The 22778-nt window shown below is 39.5% G+C and overlaps 1 protein-coding gene across 6 annotated transcripts; it reads right to left on the bottom strand.

Annotated features, from left to right (window-relative positions):
• Positions 1-1340: 1340 nt before the first annotated feature.
• On the bottom strand, positions 1341-22591 carry PRKRA (protein activator of interferon induced protein kinase EIF2AK2). 6 transcript variants are annotated; one of them, XM_058712728.1, is made up of 8 exons: positions 22380-22591; positions 21659-21828; positions 17754-17835; positions 15529-15607; positions 14353-14470; positions 12764-12858; positions 5664-5838; positions 1341-2057 (listed from the first exon to the last, which is right to left on the bottom strand). In XM_058712728.1, the coding sequence occupies exons 1-8, from the start codon at positions 22442-22444 to the stop codon at positions 1900-1902; spliced, it is 942 nt and encodes a 313-aa protein (XP_058568711.1). In that variant the 5' UTR covers positions 22445-22591; the 3' UTR covers positions 1341-1899. The 6 variants fall into 6 exon arrangements, with proteins under 6 accessions (XP_058568711.1, XP_058568714.1, XP_058568723.1 ...); XM_058712731.1 differs by lacking the exon at positions 21659-21828 and having other exon boundaries at positions 17705-17835; positions 22380-22515; XM_058712740.1 differs by lacking the exon at positions 21659-21828 and having other exon boundaries at positions 22380-22425.
• Between the last annotated feature and the right edge of the window lie 187 nt (positions 22592-22778).

Raw genomic sequence — 22778 nt, 5'->3', positions numbered from 1 at the left:
ACTGATGCCTTGTTAGAACTGAGGCTATGGCATTGTTGCCTGCTCAAAGCCTATTTGGGAAATTCACCTAATGTGGTTAACAGGTAAAACTGATTATATGGGTTAAGAGCCTTAAGAAAATGGTGAACAAAATGGTATTAAAGATCACCTGATGGTGCAGCTCACTCCCTAGAAAGTCTCAACAGAGGGGACATTCGAACAGTATCTTTAAAAACACATGCTTCCTCCAGATCCAGAAAGCAGAGAAAACAGTCAGCAGGAGGAGTAGGATTTCTGGGCACCTTATACTCAGACCTCATCATTTCATCAGTACTATTTAGAACCAAATTATAGTCCTTCCTGTCCTCCTCTCCACACACACACCCCCCCCCCCCACCGCCCCCAACCAGGATCTTTTCTTTTTCCAATGCCTTATGAAATCTTTCCTCAACTTACCCTCTTCAAAGTCAGCATTTTGCTGTGAAGTCTGTCATCTCTAAAGTTCATTGTGCCCCTTCTATATTCCAGAGCATTCATAAAAACCTAAAGTAGTCTAAACTTAATGACCCACAAGTTCCTGTTTATGCCTAAATTTGTTTCTAGACTGTGTATTCCTTAACTTCCATCAAGAACAGATCCTTAGAATTCCATGGTTTAACTGATATGTATAGCTATAATATGAAACAGTGTTCTTTACAGTTTTAAATAAGTTACGTGCATTGGTTTTCCTTTATTGTTTTGTTCTTCTCAAAGGATTCCACTTAGGTCTGATTTTTTCCCAGACAGAAAAATACTTGTTACATACTTCCTGCTAGATTATCACTTGAGATTGTCAAAACCTACCTTTTTCAGCGCTCTCCTGCTCTGAAGCTTTCCCTGAGCTCTGAAAACAGGCCTGAGACTTCCATCTAATCTACAAAAGGAGCACTATCCACTGGTGCTGGCAGATGGACCGCTTGAGGTGTTAGATGATGATATATGGAAACATAAAAGGCAAAATTAAAATTTGCTCATGAAGCTTCTCTCTTAACCTTTCAATCATTCATTGCTTTGTTTGAAACATTCTTGCAATGGAATTGAGTTATAATTCAATTTTGAGTTTTTGGGTTTTTTTGGTAATCTTACTAATGCTTTTTCAACTGCTAACTCATCTACAAACAGTTATGTTGAAGAAAAAGACCAACTTGCAGTTGCTTTGAGAAAATATGGAAGTGATTCATCATGTATACATTTGTGAATTTTTGCTCAGGCCATAGGTTTTTTCCTCAACTTTGATCTTCAGAAGTACACTAGAGATACTTAAAAAACAGAATATCCACATTATGTCACTCACAAGAATGGCTAAAAAGAAGGGGCCAAAGTCAGGTCAGTAACACTTTAATAAAATGAACGGAATCTGTTATAACAACAGCTTTTTATTACATGGATTCAAATGAACAGCAGACCAATCATGTTCCCTGAAATTCAACACTCACATTCAACAGAGGCCTGATAGTGCGCTCCTCAACGCTTGTAGTTCTAAGGGGCTTCCTTCGAATTCCCTTTACAAAGCCTTGCGCAAAGAAGAGGTTAAGCACCAGTAAGAAAGACTGTTGCTAGCAGTTTTAGTCGTCATCATCTTCATCATGGTCATCAACAACAAACATGCAATTTCTTCCTTCTATGTACATGGCATTGTAAAATGGGTGCTACACTCTGCCTATGGTACAAAGTTTATAAATACAATATACCAATACAAAGTTGAAGCCATTAAAAAGAGCTTAATAACTACCAGGAGATAATTAAATCTGGGGTGTTGATGGACTCTATGAAGAGATTTAGAAATGACACACAAACTCAAACATAGTAAACATTTTACTTGGGAAGGGGTGAAAAGGGGACTTCTTATGTGCTACGGGGGGTTTCTAAGTTGCTTCAGGCTTACTTTCTTTCTGCTATTATCTTTAAATACTGTAAAGCATTGTGAGCTGCGTCACTCTGGGCATTGCCACAGGAGATCCCGGAGCCATGACAGACTGTGATGGGACTGGTGGATAGTTCAGCGAGACACTGATACTGTCCATTGGCACTCAGCTCTTCTGCAATGACATTCAAACGGGACAGTTAAGACCAAGTGGATAGAAAGCAGATTCTCTGTGAAAGCAAGGTTTTACTATTGTCTTCCTTTATAGACCCATGGTATAGGACTCTGCTTCCTCCACATCTTTATCATCCTTATACAAACAGACACCAAAACACAACTGATCAACTCCAGTAGCTCTCAAACACAACTGGGCTTCATAATCACCTGACGGAGCTCAAAAGAAATGCAGGCTCAATCAGACACACAGGGCTAGGGGTTGGAGTAGCCAGATTCTTGCATTTCCTCTTAAGAGCTCCCAAGGCAATTCTAATGTGTCTAGTTGAACAGTGTTTGCAAACTGAACCACAGTGACTTTTTTAGAGAGGAAAAAACCATTTGCTAGAGAACTAGAGAGACTGTCTTCTTCCCTATGAAGTCTAGAGTTACTTTCAGTAGACATCTGAACCAGGAAATACAGGGTTCAGAGCAAGACTTCTCTCTTGCCTTCAATGTTCTTTTGTTATACATCTATGCAGATAGTCTAGTTCCATACTGCATATGGGTTAGGGTGTTTTAAAAATACCTAAACTCAGGAAACAAATGTTCTTCTCATCAACGGATCGATCACTGTCACTAAAGACGGTTAGATGACACAAGGGAAAGAGAAACAGGTGAGTTACAATTTGTTAAAAGTGGTCATGATTAAACGCTATTTCAGCTAGAGTCCATATAACAGGAAACATCCAGATACAGTGGAATGACTTCATGTGCGAAGAGGCTTTCTAGTGCTGGCGTTGAGGCTCTTTTGTTTTCTTTTAAATTGAGGTAAAATTCACATAACATAATGCTAACCATTTTAAAGTGAACTATTCAGTAGCATTTAGTACGTTCAGATATTGTGCAACCACCACCTCTCACTAGTTACACAACATTCACAACATTTCATTTCCCCCAGAAGAAACACCAGATACATCAAGCAGTTGCTCCCTGTTTTCCCTCCCCTGAAGCTCCTGGCAACCATCTTGGATTAACCTACCCTGGGTATTTGATATAAACGGTATCATACAACATGACCCTTTTGTGTCTGGCTTCTTTCACTTAGTATGTTTTCGAGGTTCATCCATGTTGTAGCATGTAGCAGAACTTCACTTCTTTTCATGGCTGAATAATAATAATTGCATGTATATCCCACGACTGATTTATCCATTCATCTGCTTATGGACATTTGAGCTGTTTCCACCTTTTGGCTACTGTGAAAAGTACTACTATGAACATGTGTGTACAAGTATTTGTTCGAATACCAGTTTACAATTCTTTTGGGTATATACCTAGCAGGATTGCTAGGTCATATGGTAACTCATTCGAAGAGCAGCAAAATTCCTGTTTTCCACTGCAGCTCAACCATTTTCCATTCCCACCAGCAGTGAGGAATGCTACAATTTCTCTACATCTTTGTCAACATTTGTTATCTTCTATTTTCTTCATCATAGTCATCATCCCAGTGGGTCTGAATTAGTACCTCACTGTGGCTTTGATTTGCATTTCCCTGATGACTAATAATAGTGAGATCTTTTTGTATGCTTGTTGGCCTTTTGCATATCTTTTCTGGAGAACATTTAGGTTCTTTGGAAGGTAACTGCATAGACCTTAGGCCAAATTAGGGGCGCCTGGGTGGCTCAGTTGGTTGAGTGTCCAATTTCAGCTCAGGTCATGATCTCATAGTTCATGAGTTTGAGCCCTGTGTCAGGCTCTGTGCTGACAGCTCGGAGCCTAAAGCCTGCTTCGGATTCGGTGTCTCCCTATCTCTCTCTCTCTGCCCCTCCCCAGCTTGCTTTCTGTCTCTCTCTCAAACAAATAAACCGAATTAAAAAAAAAAAGGCCAAATTAGCTGTGGTTTTTAGATTGCTGTTCTATATTTACAAGAACTACTTAGTTCTTAAAATTGGTAAGATTCATTTTAAAGGCATCATTAATTCATAATCTCAAAGGCCATCTTAAGTTTCCTTCTTTTCCCAGATTCAACCATCCATAGTCCTATTCATAACATGGCTTATTCATCTCTGTATCTTAAACACTCAACAAAGTGTAGATACTTACAAATATGTTTGTGGGAGATGCAGGAGAGAAGCATCAAAGGAAAAGACTTCAAAAGGGAAGGGCTGGAGAAGGTACAAGGCCTTAGGACATGTTTACATAGCTGATCACTGCTGCTGCTGCATAAGGAATGCCTAGAGCCATTAACATTGTCCAGGGTGGATCCTCCTTCACACCTGACCCTTCCTAGTGTTGTAGAAACCAATTAACTCGAAATTCAACCTTGAAAAGCTAAGCCATTAGATTGATTAACACACTTGCTTAGCTGACTTTATGCACGTAGTCTTTAGCAATTATCCTAATAAAAAGAAGCTTCATTCTGGGGGTCTTCATTCTGACTCAAGTATGAGGACCTTCACTTAACTGCACTTTGTTTGTGGACTCATCTTTTGTGACTCCGGCCATACTCCCTGCAACATATTTATTGAATGAATCGTCTCCCATCAGCCATCTTTTCTGACAATGTGTCCGTACTAAATCCCCAGGTTCTGCATCATTTTCAGTATATTAAGATACTGCACTCGGGAAGTAGCAGACAATCAGAAGTTCTTTAAGCACCTAAACACCACAGCTAACAGCTCCTTCAAGCTAGGTCCCCATAGCCCACTGGGGATGCTATAAGGGATATCAAATTCTTCACATATTACACATGTTAAGTCAAGACACCAAACGCACATGCACACAGGCCACAAACACAGGCCGGCTTTATAAAGCTAATTAAAATCCAAACTGACTTGCTATGTAATTTGTCCACGTTTGTCTATCTAAGTGATTAAGAGCTCGAGGAAATCTAGAATAGCTGGAATGGAACAGAGTTATAAAGTACTTGTCCCCACTGATCTCCTTGAATGGGCATATGGTGACAAAGTGGAGAGAAGGGGTCTGGCCCCCACAACCTTGGTACTTGTTCTAGAAGCGTGGGTGCCTTTTTATTTGTCAAGCTCTCCATCAGGGCTAGTTTAATAGACACTGTATCTGTGTCTGGGGGCCAGACTGTATCTGTGTCTAGGGGACTCCTCCCCTAATCTGACTCTACCACTAACTAGCTGTCATCTCAGGCAAGTTTCCGAACCTCTCCTGTGCCTTACTTTCTTTCCTTATATGTAAAAATAATAGACCTATTTCACAGGATTAGTTTGAGAATTCAGTTAAGTTGAAATATGTAATATCCCCACAACAGTGCCTGGCCTATAATAAAACTATAAATATGAGCTACTGTTTTTATTATTACAACTGTATAGATGATAGCTATTAGCATTATTTATAAGAATGGGACAGACAGATCAATGATAAATATTACTATTCTAATTATATATATGTATAAAATATGTATTTATTATAAATAAAAATGTATTTATAAATGTATGTGTGTGTGTGAATATATATATATATATATATATATATATATTTATTTATATTTATATTTATAATCCCTGGTCAATGAAATAAATTATAACACAGGTTTTGTTTTTCAAATACATTTTAAAAAGAAACAGGTTTTGAGGTAAGCTAAGGAAAAAAATCATACCTATATCCAAATATGTTATATTAAAACCTTGTTCCTTGGCAATTTCACTAAGCAGCTGGATGTAATCTGTATTTGGAATACTGAGGAGGCTTCTTTTCAGTAAGTTGATCTTTTCACCAGGAGAATTCCTCAAGGAATGCCAAGTACATCCTAAAGAATGTCCTACTACATTTGTCTGAAAAACAGAGATGAAAATTAAGATTTTTAACTCTGACTGTGCTCTAATGCTATGATATAATTAAAAGTATTTATTAGGCACATTTAATGCTCTACCAAGAGAGCGTGTTTAAATGGATACCATTTGGTTAAACTTCCCATTTAAAGTAGACAACACCAACAAGGACACTCTTAACAAATACCACAATGTTACAGAAGAAAGAAACACATACAATAATATACTGGAAGTATTTAAAAATACTTTTGTGTAGGACAAAGGTCTCTCAGCCAAATTTTCTGATGGCCACATTAAGATGTATGTTAAAAAAAGATGTCTTAAGAAATTTAAGAGCAGTATAAACCAACCTGCAAATAACTGGATCTGCCTAATGGAGCAATTTACAAATTAAAATAAAAACCAATGTTCTTATCTTCATGATTTCCTGTATTAAATACTAACCAATCATTGTAACTAACAGCTGTAGAGCAGAAAACAAACTGTAGAAAAGGTGCGATGTGCAAGTTAGGTTTGAGAAGAACAAGTCATTCAAATGAAAGGAAGGACGTCTAAAAGTTCTTATCAGACTTTTCCCAGATCCCAACTGAGCTTATGGTTTTTGTTTTTTTTTCCCCCTTTTCTTTATTCTCCCTTATATCCATCCCTTTCTACCATGTTCGTTTATTTTTCTCAAATTGCTTTCATATCGTACGCCAAAAACAAAGTATGGCAAGCTATTCTTAGTCTTATTTATTTTTAAAATTTTATTTTTTAATATAACTTGTCAAGTTGGCTAACATACAGTGTATACAGTGTGCTCTTGGTTTTGGGGGTAGATTCCTGGGATTCACTGTTTACATACAACACCCAGTGCTCATCCCAACAAGTGCCTTCCTCAATGCCCATCACCCATTTCCCCCTCTCTCCTATCCCCTCCATCAACCCTCAGTTTATTCTCTGTATTTAAGAGTCTCTTATGGTTTGCCTCCCTTCCTCTCTGTTTATAACTATTTTTTTTCTCCTTCCCTTTCCCCATGGCCTTCCGTTGTTTCTCAAGTTCCATATGAGTTAAAACATGTATCTGTCTTTCTCTATTTCACTTGCCATAATATCTTCTAGTTCCATCCATGTTGCTGCAAATGGCAGGATTTCATTCTTTCTTATTGCCAAGTAGTATTCCATTGTATATATAATCACACCTTATTTCATCAGTTAGACATTTAGGCTCTTTCCATAATTTGGCTATTGTTGAAAGCACTGCTATAAACATTGGGGTACATGTGTCCTTTCGAATCAGCACTCCTGTATGCTTTGGATAAATTCCTAGTAGTGCCATTGCTGGGTCATAGGGTAGTTCTACTTTTAATTTTTTGAGAAACCTCCACTCTGTTTTCCAGAGCAGCTGCCCCAGTTTGCAGTGCAACAGTGCAAGAGGGTTCCCATTTCTCCACATCCTCACCAACATCTGTTGTTGCCTGAGTTGTTAATTTTAGCCACTCTGACTGGTGTAAGGTGGTATCTCAGTGTAGTTTTGATTGGTATTTCCCTGATGATGAGTGATGTTGAGCATCTTTTCATGTGTCGGTTGGCCATCTGGATGTCTTCTTTGGAAAAGTGTCTATCCACATCTTCTGCCCATTTCTTCACTGGATTATTTGTTTTTTGGGTGTTGAGTTTGATAAGTTCTTTATAGATTTTGGATACTAACCCTTTATCTGATTTGTTGTTTGCAAAAATCTTCTCCCATTCCATAGGCTGCCTTTTAGTTTTGTTGTTTCCTTCACTGTGCAGAAGCTTTTTATGTTGATGAGGTCCCAATAGTTCATTTTTGCTTTTGTTTCCCTTGCCTCCAGGGACATGTCTAGTAAGAAGTTGCTGTGGCCAAGGTCGAAGAGGTTGCTGCCTGTTTTCTCTAGGATTTTGATGGTATCCTGTAGGTCTTTCATCCATTTTGAGTTTGTTTTTGTGTTTGGTATAAGAACATAGTCCAGCTTCATTCTTCTGCATGTTGCTGTCCAATTTTCCTGACACTATTTGAAGAGACTTGTCTTTTTTCCATTGGATATTCTTTCCTGCTTTGTTGCAGATTAATTGGCCATGCATTTGTGGGTCCATTTCTGGGTTCTCTATTCTGTTCCATGGATCAGTAGGTCTGTTATCATGCCATTAATATACTATCTTGATGATTACAGCTTTCTAAAACAACATGAAGTCTGGGACTGTGATGCATCTAGCTTTGGTTTTCTTTTTCAACATTATTTTGGTTATTCAGGATCTTTAAATAGAATTTCATATTCCTTAGTTGGAAATTTAAAATTTGGTTTTTAAAAAGTATCATTCTTTGATATAGTAATTGCAATAGGAACAAATATATAATGAAAAATAGTCTCTTTTGCTTACTATCTCTACCCAGGAAACTTATGTTGCCCTCCCCAGAGGTACTTAATGTTGAAACATTTCTTCAATATCCTTCTATAACTGTTCTAAATTCAAGCACACACAGTCTTCTTTTCAAACAAAAATGATAGCTTACTCTTCTACATCTTGTTCATTTTTCTCATGTCAATGCACATATATGCACTATATTTATCTTACCAGTCTTCAATTATGGGTTTTAGGTTATTTCTGATTTCTTGCTTTTACTAACAATGTTACAATAAAACTCTTTTGCACTTGGATGTCTTTACCTGTAGGATGATTTCTAGAAGTAGAACTGAGTCACAGAACATGTATGCTTTTAATTTTGATAAATACTTCCAGACTGATTTCTAAACCAATTTATACCTCCATCAACATTCTTGGAGGGTGCTTGTTTTCAGATACCCTCGCCAACAGCAGGTGCTATCGAACTTTGTAGGTTTCATCAATCTAAAAGGTGAAAATAGTATCTAGTTTAATGTCCATGAATGAAGCTGATCATTTTTTTTTAACCATTTGTATTTCTTCTACAGGGTTATCTTTTTTATTGATGTGTAAGAGCTTTTTATGTGGTACAGAAAACAGTCCATTTATAGATCAGTGTTCCAAATAATTTCTTCTTATTCTTAGTTTTATTTACAGATTTTACTGCCATATAATAATAGGTTTTGTGTAGTCAAATTTATAAATCTTCTACTACTTTATAGTTTATAGGTTATACTAAAATATTTTTCCCTATGCTAAGAATTTTAAAAAGGAAAGCTCTTCCAAGTTTTCTCATACTTGGTTTCAATTCTTATGGTCACACTTTTTTTGTTTTTTTAATTTTTTTTTTTTTTTACACGTTTATTTATTTTTGAGAGACAGAGAGAGACAGCATGAGCAGGGGAGGAGCAGAGAGAGATGGAGACACAGAATCAGAAGCAGGCTCGAGGCTCCGAGCTGTCAGCACAGAGTCCGATGTGGGGCCCGAACCCACGAACCGTGAGATCATGACCTGAGCTGAAGTCGGACACTTAACCGACTGAGCCACACAGGCACCCCATGGTCATACTTTTTTTTTTAATGTTTAGTTTTGAGAGAGAGAGTGAGAGCAGCGGAGGGGCAGAGAGAGAGGGAGATACAGAATCCAAAGCAGGCTCCAGCTCTGAGCTGTCAGCACAGAGCCTGTCAATTCTTATGTTCACATTTTTGATCCATCTGAAATTTATTTAGATATAAGGAATAAGGGAGCAACCTAAATATGTCACACATGCACAGGTATATACAGCTTCCTCTCCCTTCCTCCCTGCAAATGTGGCTGTTAAGTTACTTCTACATTATTTATTGAATAATCCATCCTCTTGCCCATTGATTTGAAATCTCACTGTTATCATATCCTATACTCCTATATGATTATGGTCTATACTTGGGTTCTCTATTTTATCCTTTGTCTATTCCTGTACCGGTACGTGTTTTATCACTATAGATTTACAGTATATCTGGTAAGGTATAACCCCACCTTCGGCACTCTTTCTTTTCAGTTTTCTTGGCTATTCTTGAGAGTTCATTTTTCCAGATAAATGCAGTAAAGCTGTATTGAGATCCGAAGTGAATTCCAGTAGATTTTTGTTTGCTTGTTTGTTTGGTTTTTAAAGTTTATTTATTTTGAGAGACAGAGAAGGAGAATGAGCAGGGGAGGGGCAGAGAAAGAGGGAGAGACAGAGAATCCCAAGAAGGCTCAATGCTGTCAACCCAGAGCCTTGATGGCTTGATCTTATCAACAGGGAGATCACGACCTCAGCCCAAATCAAGAGTCAGATGCTTAACCAACTGAGCCACCCAGGTGCCCCAAATTCCAGTATATTTTGAGACTACATTACCTTCTTAAGTACTATATTAACAATATTGAGTCTTCCTATTGTTAATAAAGAAACAGCTTTACATATATTCAATTTCTGTTAAATCCTTCAGTAAAGTTTTAAAGTTTTTTTCACATGGGTCCTGCACATTTCATTTTACGTTCATTCCCTGGCACATTATTCTCTTTTCTATTGTTGAAAATATGATCTCTTTTATTCTACCTCTTAATATCTATAAATAAACTGTTGATTTTTTTCAAGTACACTTTAAAAAAGATTTCTATTTTACTATAAAATGATCAATGTTACCAAGCTCCATAACTTTTGTTAAGTAATACACACACAAAACAAAAAGTCAAATAGTACAGAATTATAAAAGCAATAATCCTGAGCTTTGCTCCATCCCTACCTTTGGTCCCCTTTCCAGAAGCAATTTTTAAGTATCCTCTTTAATTATTGTGGTGGTTACTTTCATAACTGTAAATAATATGAAAAGCTATTGATTTTATATATTAATTTTATGATCAATTACCTTGATAAATTCTCTTATTCTAGCAGATTTTATAGGAACACAATCATATTATTTGCAGTTAATGATCATTTATATCTCCTTTTTTTGATTTTCAACCTTTTATTGTTTTGTCTAATTATATTGATTGGTACCTCTATAACAAGGTTTAAAAAATGCCATTAGTGGATATCATTGTCATATTTATGAAATTAATGGGAAGGGATGTAATAAGTAAATACATAACTATGATTTTGATTTTTTTTGAGGTATATATTTTGAATCACAATAGGGATATGTTAATAGTGTTTATCAATGATTGTCAAGTATCTTTTTGGCACCCATTGGGAAGATTGTTTTTCTCTGACCCATTAATGTGATTAATTATAGTAACAGATTTACTAACCTTGAAATATCCTTGCATTCCTGAAATAAACCCAACCTCTCTATGGTATATTATTCTTTTATTGTTCCACTGAATATATTACTAAGGTTTTTCACTATAAGGGAGATTAATCCATAATTTTTTTCCATCAGGATTTGCTATTGTCAGGTTTTGGTGTTAGTGTTATTGTTGTTTTTGAAAAATAAATTTAGAAGCTTCCCCTATGTTATAGACGTATTGCCTGGAAGAGTTTAAATGGCATTGGAAATTACCTCTTCCTTGAAGATTTAACAGAATTCACCTATAAACCAATCTGTGCTTTGTGATTCTGGTGTCATCTCTGATCCAATTTTAAAAGAAGTGGATGCAATGTTTTATGTTTTTCTATTAAAAAGGTAAAACCAAAATCATATTAATGTGTATGTCTTTGACTTTTTTTCTCTAAGAATGAGCCCTTATTTTATCATAAACTTGGCACTGCTATAATCTTCACTTCTCATTCCCTACCTCATAAACACTCAGATAATGAATGTACCACAAGATGTGTCTATCTCTAAATATCAGAATCGCAAGTAATATGTCACGTGTAGCCTAACCTCTTAAGCTTTACATTTGTTTGCCCAGCTGCCTACTATCTTTACTTAACATATTCTACAAACATTTCAGGTTCAATACATTCTGCATTTAACTTACTATCTTCTCCCCCTTAAATCCCACTCATCTTCTGTGTTCCCCATATTATTAAATGGTGCCATCATCTACTCAGTTGCCAATCTAAAAATGTTTATTTCCCCCGTTTTCCTTACTCCCCACATCCAATCAGTTACCATGCCCCATTCACTTCGGTTTTCAAAATAATTTTTACACACTGACCATTTCAACTGCCACCAGTGTAGTAGAGGCCACCATCATTTCTCATTTGTTTTCTGTAACAATATTCTAGCATCTAAGACTTAGTCACTCACCACAGTGCAGCCGGTGATTCCACTTCTAATCCTGTCTTTCCCAGATTAAAATTCCTATGATTTTGCTCTGCCCTCAGGATAAAATTTAATCTCTTTACTATAATAGTCCCTTCCAGATTTAATCCCTCTTTGCCTCTCTGGCCTGACTCTTTGAGACACCCTCCTCCAAATTTATGCTCTATCCACACCAAATTATGTAGGGTTCCCGGATGGCATATAATGTATTACTCCTAGGTGTCTGTACGTGCTTTTTTTTTTTTCCTCTTTGGGTTTCTTTTCTCCTGTTCTCATCCTAAGGTCTTGACTTAGATATTACTTCCTGCAAGAAGTCTTCCTGAAACCCCTGGTCTTGGCTGGATCCTTCTCCTACGTTCCCGAGCACCCTCTCTATGGACCAGTTTGTTGGGGTCTTTTCTCTTTCAGTAGGCTACAAATTCCCTAGGGGCAGAAACTGTCTTATTCACTGTATGCACAGCACTTGACACACAGTTTGGCACATAGTATGAGCTCACTAAATGTTTGCTGAGTGGATAAATGAATGAATGAACAAAGGCATGGGAAAGCATTGTTAATTTGAAGGCAAAAATGGCACTACTGGCCTATCATTTTAGAATCCATCATATGATTTTGAATTTGATTTTGTCTCCCAAGCCCTCTTACCTAGTCACCCCGTGACAGCTAAAACTGGGGTGGTGTAGAACTCAACAGTGAGGAGATTTTTAAAAATTGCAACTCTGAGGTGTCTATACAAGAAGGAATCTAGGGAAGTTTCCTACAGTAAGAGCTACTTAATCACATTGACATCATAGGTGTCTTGATCATTACTCACTAAAGAAATGTGGTTCTCCGGAGAAATATTGCTGAATTTGGCAAGAAACTTCTCAGCAGCGTTTCTCTTGGCTTGTTTTTTTGATGCCCCCTTTCCTAAAAAAAAAAAAAAAAAGTAGGTTTAGGAAAGAAATTAATGTCCACAGAGAATAATCAGATGTGTAAAATGTTGTTTTTGATGATTTTTATACACTATTCTTTTGCTGACCTGCCATCTTTGCTTGTTGTACCTCATACAACTGTTAATTCTTACATTTCTGAAGGCACTTCTTTGGCAGTTTATCTTTAATAAACTTTAACTATCTTTAATAGTTATACTTTGTGTTTGGAACAGCTCTATTTCCCTCTGCCTAGCTTCAATGAATCCCATTTGGTTTAACTGTGACCAAGCATTCAAATTTATCAAGGTACATTTGAATTGTAACTCTTATCTCTTGATGCCGACTTCTTGCTTGTAACCTTCTATACACTGACAACTGTGTGGAATTTTTTTAACATGAATAAAAAGGGCTTAGGGAAGATAACTGCAGTTGAAAGACATCATAAGTATCATCTACTTCCATCTTTTTATTTTATAGATTTAAAACGTGAGGCCCAGAGGGATTAGTGATCGGCCTACCTTTGCACACCAAGGACTGCATCAAGCATGGGAGCTGAAGTTCCCACTTCTGGTTCAGTGCTTTCTGCACTGGTCCACACTGCCTCTCAAGGGCAAACAGTTGCTTACTATTTGAAACTACTATCTAGCCAAGATAAAATTTCATTTCACGCCATTTTAAGAATGATAGAAACAGGCTGCAGAAGTGAAAATAGGAACCCTCACTAGTGCTCTATTAAGAGACTTTTTCCTTGTAGTTTCTGGCCTTTACAACATGGAAGTTGCTATCATTCAAAAGGATGATTTCTACTTTATTTTTATCTCACGCTAGTTTTTGCCACCTAGCCTCTTATTAATCATCTTGTCTTCAAATGTGATCTTCTTCTAGTCCTCCAATCTTCTACAATAGTTGTTGAAATTCCTACGAGGTTCACTATTGCTTTTTTCTAAAATGATTTTTAAGTCACTAACACATCAGTGCAGACTGTGTAAAGGGTCAATTATTTGCTACTTTCCATTACAAGATTTTCCATGATTCTGAAAAATATCAAATTAATAAGTATAAGAATTCTTTAAAAAAATTTTTTTTAATGTTTATTTATTTTTGAAGGAGAGAGAGACAGAGTGTGAGCAGGGGAGGGGCAGAGAGAGAGAGGGAGACAGAGAATCCGAAGCAGGCTCCAGGCTCTGAGCTGTCAGCACAGAGCCCAGTACGGGGCTCAAACTCACAAACTGCGAGATCATGACCTGAGCTGATCATGATCGGACGCTTAACCGACTGAGCCACCCAGGCGCCCCTGAAGTATAAGAATTCTTAAGCCAAATATTTAACTTAAGTTCAATTGCAGAAAGAGACAGTAGAACAGGAGTGTATCAATTTTTCCCCACAGAAATATTTGAAAGGAAATCACAACAGAAATTTCTATAGTCATTCATCATGTAAAAGTATTTCAAATGTCTTCAGTTTTAAGAGAGTAAAAAGAAGTAACTACCAGTTTCCATAAATGACTCGAGCCTGCAAATTGTGGTATATTCTCTCTTGTGAGCAGGTCCTCCCTCTTGGGAAAGGGTATATTCAGGAAGTCTCCAGCCATGATGAATAGCCAATTCCTAGAAAGTGGAGATGCGGCTTTAGTAGTAATTTTTCTATGCAATGGCTTAATCACATAAACGATAGTCTTTCATGATTTTGATCCCATTTCTAAGTTTGAAAGGAATAATGATATTCTGCAATGAAAAAATGGGGGAAGACCCTACATTCCCCATAAATACTCCAGCATTTTATATCTTGCAAGCCCACAATACTAAAACTGAAGCAGTTTACTGCTAGGATAGGAATGGTGTTCTTCCATTAAGCCATAGAGAGCCAATATCAAAGAGCTCATAGAGAAAGAGGAGCTACTATTGCCCTCTCGGGGAACATCAGTGAGGACATCTACAGGTCTCACTGTCATTCAGTTCCTAATGCCTCTCTTTCCTAGTTATAGACTTCCTGCCCACAGCTAGCTAACTACTGCATTGCAACAACAGCAAGATGAGCAGAGGCGGCAAACAGACAGACTTGGACAAAGCTGAGGAAAGATCAGGGGAGAACACTATGGAAAAACTCAGACAGCAAGAAAGGGACCAAAGGACTGGCTGGGTAATAGGGAGGGGAGCTGTCCAACAGAGCACATGGATAATCTGCAAGAAGGATATTCCGCATGCAGAAATTCAAAGCTGAGGTTTTTTGTTTGTTTGTTTGTTTTATAGAATAAGCAAATAAACTACTTCCCCTTTCTTGGGTTAGGCTACCCGATTTGGGTTCTTTATAAAGTCTTCTGTTCTAAACAGAAGTAGAAAGAGGTTTGTCACAAGAGTGGCAAGAAATATTCTTAAAGTATAAAACACTCTACCCATGTGCACTGAGGTCCTGTTGATCTCAAATGAGAATTCCACAAACCAAAGGCAGATACTGTATATGGAAGAAAATCCAAAACGTAAATAAATAGGAAAATAATTTCAAGTTAGTGCTGTAATATCTAATGATCACAACTGGGAAAACAAAATATCATACCATCTTATCTTTAAAATATTTATTCCTTATTTCAGCCCTTGTGATATCATCAATACATGACATCTTTCTTCAATAGACAACATGTTAAGTAAGGAAAAACTGTGCAACGTACCTGTAATGAACCAATAGGATTAAGCTGGTTCTTTGGTTGCTTAGAAGGGTCGGGCATTAAGGGGTCAGGAACTGCAAAGCTAAACATTTTTTTAAAGTGTTATAAAACAAAATACTTTTCCCCAAACTGTTAAATAAATGACAAGCATTTCCTATTTAATCCTCTATGCCTTTGCTCTTGCTTCTTCATGGAATGCTTTTCTTTCCCACCTGGATGAGAACATGATTTATCCATTATCTGAGATATATCTCAAATGCCACTTCCACTAAGAAACCTATCCTGTTACTCCAATGAAACATAATCTCTCCCTCCTTAGAACTGTTGACATTTGGGTTGACCCTTTCTTAGGCAAATTATATGACCATAAATTATACTCTTACAAATACATGTAATTTGTCCATCCCTCACCACACCTCTCCTGTGTTCAGACTGTCAAATCCTTGATGGTAGGGCCTATGGATTACTTACCTTCATAAGCCTTGTAGTGCTTTGTATATTATGTGTTCAATAAAAATGTATTTAAATAAAGCATACTAATGTTACAGCCATAAAAAGGGAAGACTAACAATTAGGAAATTTAGCCTGGTAAGGTGAATGATACAGGTCATAAAGTTGTTTTTTCCCCTCATATAATTATGGAAGAAAGATCTGTTTGTTTGTTTTTTTTTTGTTTTGTTTTTTAAGAAGAAAGATCTGTTTGATATATCATCTGCTCTATGCTAGAATGATCCTCCTAAGACTTAAATATATCCTGCATAAAATAGATGGCCTGCATGAATCTGGTTCCAGCATGTGGGGATTGTAATTAGGGAAAAAGAGAACAATCTCTTCTAACTAGTTTAAATTTACTAGTTAGTTGGGGGATGAGTGTGTAACACTGAATAAAGCTGCATTCAAGGTTACTATCACCTACAAGGCTGAAGAGTCATTTCTTTGGTGACAAAAGAGGTTCAGTTATTGGCACTTCTTCAAGTTTCCTTTCCACCTGCCAGAACTTCAAGCTTTATATAGGCTGATGAGATATGAATATTCACTTACAATGCTGCACGCCGAAGCTACCCAAATAATTGTGATGGAGAAGTGAGAAAGTCTCTGTATTAAATCAGGCCACTTTAGCCCTGATTACAGCTTAGTAATTCCCATCTTATCTGTCAAGAAGCACAAATATATAGTAAAGTTTGTTAGCCTTTTTTGCTGACAAAGCGAAGTGCCCATGTGCAGAAAGGACACTACGTACACTCATTTCTACAAATGTACTCAACACTTTGGGTTGACCTTTGGACTGCACAGAAATAGCATGGTCACCACCAGCAAGGGGAGAATCCAATACCTGCCATGCCATTTTGGCATGTCTAGAAAGCCAGCATAAATCAACTATAACATATGACCCCAAAGAATCAAGAATCATTTTGTGAGATCTGAAGTTTGTCAATGCTTCATTCTAAACTACTCAAATGGTTTGGAAGAGCTTAGAAACGGGAGGAGCACTGCATGAGGACCTAAGTACGTGCTAAAGCAAAAGTTTTGAGGCTGGAGAAAAACTCATCCTAAATTCCCATGGGCCTCTGCTGTCAACTATGAGCAGATAAACCAGACTGAACTCCAAGAATAACTGAGTGCACGTAAAGAGAATCTGAAGGCTCAGCATGCCCCAGGACGTGTCCATCAGAAACCAAAGGACATCATCCAATGATACATGAGATGCTCCGGGACTAATACTCTCCAAAAGCACCTGAAGTGATAACACAAATTCATTTTGGAAAAATCATGTCAAGAATTAACATCCCCCTTAACATCTTCTTGTATTTGTTATACATTCCATAATAAAAGGAAATCTCTTTGTCTCCTTCTAAATTAGAATTCCTAAGAGTATTTTCCACTGATCTTTTTCCACTTCATTCCTTGTTTTCTGTAGTACAGAAGTTATTAAAGTCTTAATACAGTAAGATACTTGCCAGAAAAACTGGGGTTTTGTATTGTCGCATCCCAGTGAGGGGGGAAAACGCCTAGTTCACAAGAGCTTTCATTTAACGGTTAATTGGTGGACTGAATTTCTTAAGGATAAAGTCGTCTTTAATGGTGACAGGTTTTCACAAGGAAATAGAATTTTAGAGCTAAATACTAACAGCTGTTGACTTTGTTGCTTTTGTGACCACGTTCAAGATTTTAATCTTACCTCAGCCATGATATTTTTGAGCTGCAGAATACAAAGAAATTTAGCTCACCAAATACTTGCATTGGCTTTCAAAATGTTTATGGCAGCCTCTGCAGCTCTATGTTTCGCCAGCTTCTTACTTGTACCTTCACCTGAATTAAGGTTAAGAAAAAAATGTTTTTATATGCTGTGAAAATATGAGGCTTGCATAGCTGTTTGCATAATGCAAAACAAAGTCAGTACAGTTTTTGTATATATACACGCAGGTAATAAAAACATACTACATACTGTAACAAAATATTCACCATATGAAATTAATATATGAAAAACCCATGATTTTAAACATTTTACCTATTTAACTTTATGAATCCCTATATTAAAAAAATCTGTATATGTTTATTACATAAAATGGTAATGAAGTAGGCCATGCCACACTTTATGAAAAATACAACTTAGTATTTTACTTTTCCTTATTCCTAGAGAGAGAGGAAATTCTTCTGTAGCAAGAAGTTTTCTTCAAAGGAGCAGAGCTACTTATATCAACCCTATTTGACAGCAAAATGTGCACAATTTTATTCTAATCGTCCATCCTATACTGGATTAAAGCCCTGACTGGCTAAGCAGTCCTAGATACATGTTGGGTACAGTGGGAGAAGGTTTATACAGGTAAGATGAGAATTTATGTTATGTGTCTTTGATATAATCTGTATCTCTTAGTAGTCAATGGGGTGGCAGGGGGTAGGCCTGACTAATCACTGAAATTGAAGCCTAATTTCAGTAAGAAATCACACCTGCTAAATAGTAAATCCAACTAATTTCCTTCTGAGTTCAAACTAGGTGTTGAGAACCCTTCAAAAGTGGTACCAAAGTGCTGATGTCCATTTCTCCAGTGTGGAAGAAAGAAAAGGGATATGGAATGAATTTCAACTGTGACTCTCAAATGTCTGAGGACATACAACCCATATGCCTTTATCTACTAACGTAGGTATGAGGGATACGGTGGAATATGAAACAGAATCCCTGCCCTCAAAGACCACACAGCCCAGTATGGGACTTTGCCTGTAAATACGCATCTGAAATACATTCGTATGTGTTAAACAAGCTTAAGTGCAGGGTGGAGGGGAAGCACACAAAAGGGGTAGCTCCTCTACTTGGGAAGGATTCAGAAAGTTTTCATGCAGGAAGAGAGAACTCAATGAGGACATAAAAGATTAGGAAAAGGTAGTAATGTGAAGAGAGTTGGGGGTTAGGAAGAGTATTCTAGGCAGAGAAAAGAATACCTGCAAAGGTTCAGAGGCAACACAGAGCATGGTGTTCTCAAGAGCTCCAATCAGTTGGTAGGTGAATGCTTAAGGAGATGAGTTTTGAGATGAAAGGCTACAGAGTTGGAGGGTAGGAAGGGAGATCAAAGAACAGTCTCTGAAATCTGTGCTTCTCAAACTTTAATGTCCCTAGTAATTGCCTGGGAATTTTGTTAAAATGCAGACGCTGATCCAGCAGGTCTGGCATGGGGCCTGATATTCTAGAGCAGTTGCTTCAAGTGCCCAGGTGATACTAATGTTGCTGCTGATCACATTTTGAGAAGCAAGGCTGTTAAGTCCTATTAAGAAACCTGCATCTATCCAGATGATGGGCAAACCACTGAATGGATTTAACAGCAAGAAGGACACAAAAAGATTTGAATGCCAGTGTCCCTTGAGGAATGGACAGCCTGAGACTAGAAGCTGAGAGAGCAACTGTGAGATAGCAGCTGTGGCCCAAGTGCGCGAAGACAGCGGCTGAGACACCAGTAATGAAAACAGAAGGGAAGGAGGCAGGTACCAGAGATGCTTAGGAAGTAAGACTTAGTGGAAGAGTGGGCAAGAGGCAGAGGGACGGGAAGGAGTCAAGAAAATGAAACCCAACACTCTACTATGAGCGAATGGGTAATGGTGGTGCCTTTACTGACCCAGGGAATAGAGGTGGAACAGATCTAAGGGAAAAGAGATGGATTCAGTCTGGGCCATCCAAGTGAAGATGCCCAGCAAGCACAGGTTGGAAGACTGTTCTGTAACTGGGGCTGGGTTGAAGACAGAGATTTCAGAATTATCAGCATTTAGATAGTATTTGAAGCTGTGGAGGCACATAAACTTGCATAGGAAGACAGGGCAGTGTGGGGAGAGTAGGGGACCTACACAGAATGGTTGGTTGCCATAGGCTGTTAATCTTAAAGGGAAAAAGACCATTTCTTTTCTTAAATTTTCGCTGAATATTTAAAAATAGATCTGCTAGGGGCGCCTGGGTGGCGCAGTCGGTTAAGCGTCCGACTTCAGCCAGGTCACGATCTCGCGGTCCGTGAGTTCGAGCCCCGCGTCGGGCTCTGGGCTGATGGCTCAGAGCCTGGAGCCTGTTTCCGATTCTGTGTCTCCCTCTCTCTCTGACCCTCCCCCATTCATGCTCTGTCTCTCTCTGTCCCAAAAAAATAAATAAAAAACGTTGAAAAAAATTAAAAATAAATAAATAAATAAATAAATAAATAAAAATAGATCTGCTAAAGGAGTAATGCAATGATTGTATGGTTCATAATGAGTAAACTTGTAGCTGGCATTTACAATCCACCTGTCTCATATAGACAAAAAAGCCTCAAGATTTTCTTAAAGCAGTTTCAAGGAAAACAGTGGATTCCAGACTTTCAGGGACCTAAGCAAATGATGCCTTTCATTTACCAGATGGTGCAACTCCAGCCTTCTTGTGGAATTGTTTTCTTAGCATTCTTCCAAATTTAGTATTCAATATTTTTTGTGTTTGCAATTAAATATACATAAGAAGGGGCGCCTGGGTGGCGCAGTCGGTTAAGCGTCCGACTTCAGCCAGGTCACGATCTCGCGGTCCGTGAGTTCGAGCCCCGCGTCAGGCTCTGGGCTGATGGCTCGGAGCCTGGAGCCTGTTTCCGATTCTGTCTCCCTCTCTCTCTGCCCCTCCCCCGTTCATGCTCTGTCTCTCTCTGTCCCAAAAATAAATTAAAAACGTTGAAAAAAAAATTAAATATACATAAGAAATAGAATGCCTACATTTACAAATGGGCAACTTCAGTTATCATTTGTTCAAGCTCACAGACCATAATAAGGGGAGTCTGAACTCTGAAACTTCATTGCTATGTGACTTTGGGCATGTTACTGATAATCTCTCTGAATGCGTTTCCTCATGTATAAAAAGGGAGATGAGGGGCACCTGGGTGGCTCAGTCAGTTAAGCCTCCCACTTTGGCTCAGGTTGTGATCTCATCGTTCCTGGGTTCGAGCCCTGCATTGGGGGCACATTGGGCTCTGTGCTGACAGCTTGGAGCCTGGAGCCTACTTCAGATTCTGTGTCTTCCTCTCTCTCTCTGCCTCTCCCCTGCTCGTGCTCTGTCTCTTTCTCAAAAATAAAATAAACATGAAAAAAACTGAAAAAAAAAAAAAAAAGGAGATGACATCTTACTAAAACCTGTACAGGGTCAGGAACTAGAAGGTGCTATGAAATGCGGTATTTGAGCCTTCTGTCTTCCTTATTTTGTTTGGACACAGAATCAAGTGTGGTACAACGGGCCTAAAGTCCCAGATGGACACTATGGACAAAGAGAAGAGGCTCAGAATATTTTGGGATCAGGTCTCTGGGCATCTGCTATAATCTATGATACTATGAAACTTGTCAGCACCTACTGACCCAGCTATGGTTGCTCCAAAAACCTTTCCTGCTTCTAATTCTTGGAAAAACCGTAGGAGGATCCTAAGGTATGTTTCTAAGCTTCTCTTGGTGTCTGGAGAGGAGAAAATGAAGGAGAGAATCAGATGAAGTTGGAAAGTCCCCATGACCTGAGATGAGAGGTCTCAGTTTCAAGAGCCTGCTCCTCACAGCTGTCCCTGGTTTAAAAAGGGCACTTTTCCGAACTGAAAAGCAATACCAAGTCTTGCCGGCCAACCCACATGGTCATCGGGGTTAACTAGAGCACACAGACCTGTGCAGGTTATGTCACCAACGGTTACTCTGAAGGTGAAAGTGGGTACGTGTATTTGCACATCGGATCTTTCACATTCATAAACCGGGATGTTCTTGGTCTTCATGCCGTATTCGTGTAATACTTGAATCGGTGTTTTCCCTGGCTTAGCTGTAATCATCTTCCCCAAACTGCAAAAACCAGAAAAGGTGTGCCTTGCATGCCAAAGCGGAGAGGGAAGCAGAAGCATACAGAGGTTGGATTTGACTGCTACCAACAGTGATGCGGGAGGCGCCGAAGCTCCCCTGCGGCCAGCACCAGCGATGGCGAAGCGCACCAGTCTCCCAGCCCCGCTGCGGCGGGCAACCGGCAGGGTGAAAGGGGCTGTAAGGAGACAACTTAAAAGCGGGTGGGGAGGATTCGCTCGGGTCTTGGGTGCTGTTACCGCTCAGGACTAACCCCACATAAACCCCCTCCCGGGCGGCAGCCGCGGGCCATCTCCGCCCACCCCGCGCGCGCACCGAGGCCGCAAGCGGGGCGGGGCCAGGCCGCAGACCCCGGCCCGCGCGCCGCCGGGAGGGCGGAGCTGAGTGCCGGCGGGTCCGCCCGCACCCGCGCGGGCGAAAGCGCCGGGAGGGAGCTCTACCCAGAATGCCGCTGGAAAGCGGGCTCTCCCGCCCCGCCTCTTGTGCCCACCACTCCCGGCCCTGCCCGGCTTGGCCGCGACCGTTCGGGTGCTGACCTGAAGGTCCCGCTGTCCTCCCGCTCCAGCGGCGGGGCCGCAGCGCGATGCCTGCTCTGGGACATAGCGAAGAAAGGACGGTCTGGCGGCAGGCGGAAGAGCGGTGCCGAGCGACGTCCTCGCTCCCCGGGTCAGCCGGTCCCCGAGAGGAGCGCTCCAGCGGTGCCGCCTCCTCCGACTCCCCCTTCCCTCCCGGCTTGCGTCCCTCTTGCGAAGGGGACGGGCGAAGGCGGAGCCTCGGTGCAGCAGCGCCGGCCACGCCCCCTCGCTGTCTGGGCTGCGGGTCTTACTCTAAGGTGGGCCCCGCCCGCCGGTTCGCGGGTCTCCTGGGCGTCCGGCCCGCCCCTTTTCTTTCAGACTCCGCCCCTCTCCCGGTCCCGCTCGCTCCCGCCGGTACCC

The sequence above is a fragment of the Neofelis nebulosa genome, chromosome 2 (assembly GCF_028018385.1).
Source record: "Neofelis nebulosa isolate mNeoNeb1 chromosome 2, mNeoNeb1.pri, whole genome shotgun sequence".
Lineage (NCBI taxonomy): Eukaryota > Metazoa > Chordata > Mammalia > Carnivora > Felidae > Neofelis > Neofelis nebulosa.
This window is presented reverse-complemented; position numbering and strand designations above follow the sequence as displayed.

What these genes read in the sequence shown, in the direction of transcription:
- PRKRA (XM_058712728.1), bottom strand. Translation starts at nt 22,444, where the DNA reads ATGTCCCAGAGCAGGCATCGCGCTGCGGCCCCGCCGCTGGAGCGGGAG. An exon ending in GAGGACAGCGGGACCTTCAG is followed by an intron (nt 21,829 to 22,379) that starts GTCAGCACCCGA and finishes TGGTTTTTGCAG; the next exon opens with TTTGGGGAAGATGATTACAG. An exon ending in CGGAGAACCACATTTCTTTA is followed by an intron (nt 5,839 to 12,763) that starts GTGAGTAATGAT and finishes TCTGTTTTTCAG; the next exon opens with ACAAATGTAGTAGGACATTC.